The 3083-nt window shown below is 46.1% G+C and overlaps 1 protein-coding gene across 1 annotated transcript in view; it reads left to right on the forward strand.

The window, feature by feature from the left end:
• Nucleotides 1–3083, forward strand: part of LOC122542682 (cytoglobin-1-like) — a 54564-nt gene that overhangs the window by 16657 nt on the left and 34824 nt on the right. The window contains exon 2 of the mRNA XM_043680659.1: nucleotides 1847–1873. Within this exon, the coding sequence (XP_043536594.1) occupies nucleotides 1847–1873 (27 nt within the window). The remainder of the gene's footprint in view (nucleotides 1–1846; nucleotides 1874–3083) is intronic.

Genomic DNA, 3083 nt, shown 5'->3' on the forward strand with positions numbered 1-3083 from the left:
CTGACAAATTTGCGAGAATTCTTTGAGGAAGTAACAAGCCGGTTAGACCAAGGAGAGTCAATGGATGTTATCTACCTGGATTTCAAGAAGGTCTTGGACAAGGTGTCGCACAGGAGGCTGTTGAGTTAGATAAGGGCCCGTGGTGTCAGAGGCAAAGTGCTAGCATGGATAGACGTTGGGCTGTCTGACAGAAAGTAGAGTGTGGGGATAAAAAGATCCTTCTCAGGATGGCAGCCGATGGCAAGTGGTGTTCAGCAAGGCTCAGTGTTGGGACCACAACTTTTTACTTTATACATTAACGATCGAGATGAAGGAACTGAGGGCACTCTGGCTACATTTGCAGGTGATATAAAGATGGGTCGAGGGACAGGTAGCACTGAGGAGGCGGGGAGGTTGCAGAAGGATTTGGACACGCAAAGACAGTGGGCAGAGAAGTGGCAGATGGAGTATAACATGGGAAAGTGTGAGGTCCTGCACTTCATTCGGAAGAATAGAGGCATGGACTATTTTCTAAATGGGGAGAAAATTCAGAAGTCTGAAGCACAAAGAGACTTGGGAGTTCTAGTCCAGGATTCTCTCAAAGTAAACTTGTCGGTTGAGTCAGTAGTTAGGAAGGCAAGTGCAAGGATGGCATTTAGTTTGAGAGGATTTTAATATAAAAACAGTCATGTGCTTCTGAGGCTCTGTAAGGCTTTGGTCAGACCACATCTGGAGTATTATGCACAGCTTTGGACCCCATATCTCAGGAAGATGTACTGGGCCTGGAGCGTGTTCAGAGGAGGTTCACGAGAATGGTCCCAGGAATGAAAAGCTTAATGTATAAGGAATGTTTGAGGGCTCTGGGTTTAGACTCGATGGAGTTTAGAAGGAATGGGGTGGGGGAGGGGATCTAACTGAAACACACAGGATACTGAATGGTCTGGACAGAGTGGGTGTTGGGACGATGCTTACATTGGTAGGAGAGACGAGAACCCAAGGACATTGCCTTAGAGTAAAGATGATTAAACTGGAGGGTCTTCAGGAGAGATTTACCAGGATGTTGCCAGGTCTGGAAGTTTTGTGTTATAAGGAGAGGCTGGATAGGCTGGGACACTTTCATTGGAGCATCGGAGGCTGAGGGGTGATCTTATAGAGGTTTATAAAATCTGGAGGGCCATGGATAGGATAAATCGGCAAAATCTTTTCCCTGGGCTGGCAGAGCCCAGAACTAGAGGGCATAGGTTTAGGGTGAGAGGGGAAAGATATAAAAGAGACCTAAGGGGCAACTTTTTCACACAGAGGGTGTTGCATGTATGAAATGAGCTGCCAGAAGAAGTGGTGGAGGCTGGTACAATTACAATATTTAAAAGTCACCTGGATGGGTATATGAATAGGAAGGGTTTGGAGGGATATGGGCCAAGTGCTGGCAAATGGGACTAGCTTAGTTTAGGATATCTGGTCAGCATGGACGAGTTGGGCTGAAGGGACTGCTTCCGTGCTGTACATCTCTATGACTCTCCATTTTAGAACGGAGAAAAGGAGAAACATCTTCAGCCAGAGGGTGGGGAATCTATGGAACTCACTGCCACAGAAGGATGTGGAGGTCAGGTCATTGAGTATATTTAAGATGCAGATAGATAGGTTCTTGAGTATCAAAGGGATCAAGGGTTATGGGGAGAAAGCAGGAGAATGGTGATGACAAACTTATCAGTCATGGCGGATAGGACCTGATGGGCTGAATGGTCTAATTTCTGCTCCTATGTCTTACTGTCTTATAGTGTAATTAAATGCAAGTGATGTTCCCTGAGGTCAATGTCGGCTTTGCTGTATAGTGTCATTGTTAATGTTCTTTTTTAATTTCTAACAGGTCCCGGGAGAGCGATGAACTATCAAGGCAAGAGCAGATAACTGGACTGTTGTTAATTTGAAAAATCACATTAGAACAAAACATAATTCTCTCTTCACAACAATTGCTAACGTTGCTTTCCTCTCTCTTTGTGAAACCACCAAGCGCAGAGGAACAGCAGGGTATCCAGATCATTACTGTGTGTGAGTGAGGCTCTGTTAATGGGCTGTGTTACAGACCAGAGGCTCATTGGAGATAGTAAGGACTGCAGATGCAGGGTGTAGGAGTTAATGGATGTGACTGAAGCCCTGAAGAAGGGCTTATGCCCGAAACATCGATTCTCCTTCTCCTTTGATGCTGCCTGACCTGCTGCGCTTTTCCAGCAACACATTTTTAAGCGCTGGATGTGAGGCTGGAAAACCACAGCAGGTCAGACAGCATCCGAGGAGCAGGAAAGTCAGGGCTGATGAAGGGTTTCCAGACAAAACATTCACTTTCCTGCTCCTTGGATGCTGTTCGGAGGCTGGATGAATTTTGTTTCTTAGACTGAATGAATGAATATGTTTGGAGTTGTTGCTGAGAGAGTTAGTAGCTGTGGGCACTCTCTCTCCCTCCCCTCCCCTTCCACCCCTGAGCCCTGCTCTCAGTCAGCAAGGCCACCCACATTATTAACTGAAGGAAGTCTCTTCACCTCTCAACCTCCGCCCTCAGGAACTTTCCAGAGTGATTGTCGGGTCTTCTTGTGGAATTTGCCAAAGTTTTAATACTCTCGACAAAGAGTTTTGTGGCCCGAAACGTGTCCCAGGCAATAGCTTTGAGGAAATGTGTAATACACAAGATTTTCAAATCAGTTCAGAGCGTTTTTACATTTAGAACGAGAGGGAGATTCACACTACTTATGTTGAGTCCTCAGGTTTAACCTTAAGGGCGGCAGATTTAAAATGGAGAATCATAGAGATGTACAGCATGAAAACAGTCCCTTCAGCCCATCTGTCCATGCTGACCAGATATCCTAAACTAATCTACTCCCAATTCCCAGCACCCGGCCCATATCCCTCCAAACTCTTCCTATTCATATACCCATCCAGATGCCTTTTAAATGTTGCAATTGTACCAGCCTGCACCACTTCCTCTGGCAGCTCATTCCATACCCATACCACCCTCTGTGTGAAAAAGTTGCCCCTTAGGTCTCTTTTATATCTTTCCCCTCTCACCCTAAACCTATGCCCTCTAGTTCTGGACTCCCCGACCCCAGGGA

Source organism: Chiloscyllium plagiosum, chromosome 41 (assembly GCF_004010195.1).
Source record: "Chiloscyllium plagiosum isolate BGI_BamShark_2017 chromosome 41, ASM401019v2, whole genome shotgun sequence".
In the NCBI taxonomy this organism is placed as follows: domain Eukaryota; kingdom Metazoa; phylum Chordata; class Chondrichthyes; order Orectolobiformes; family Hemiscylliidae; genus Chiloscyllium; species Chiloscyllium plagiosum.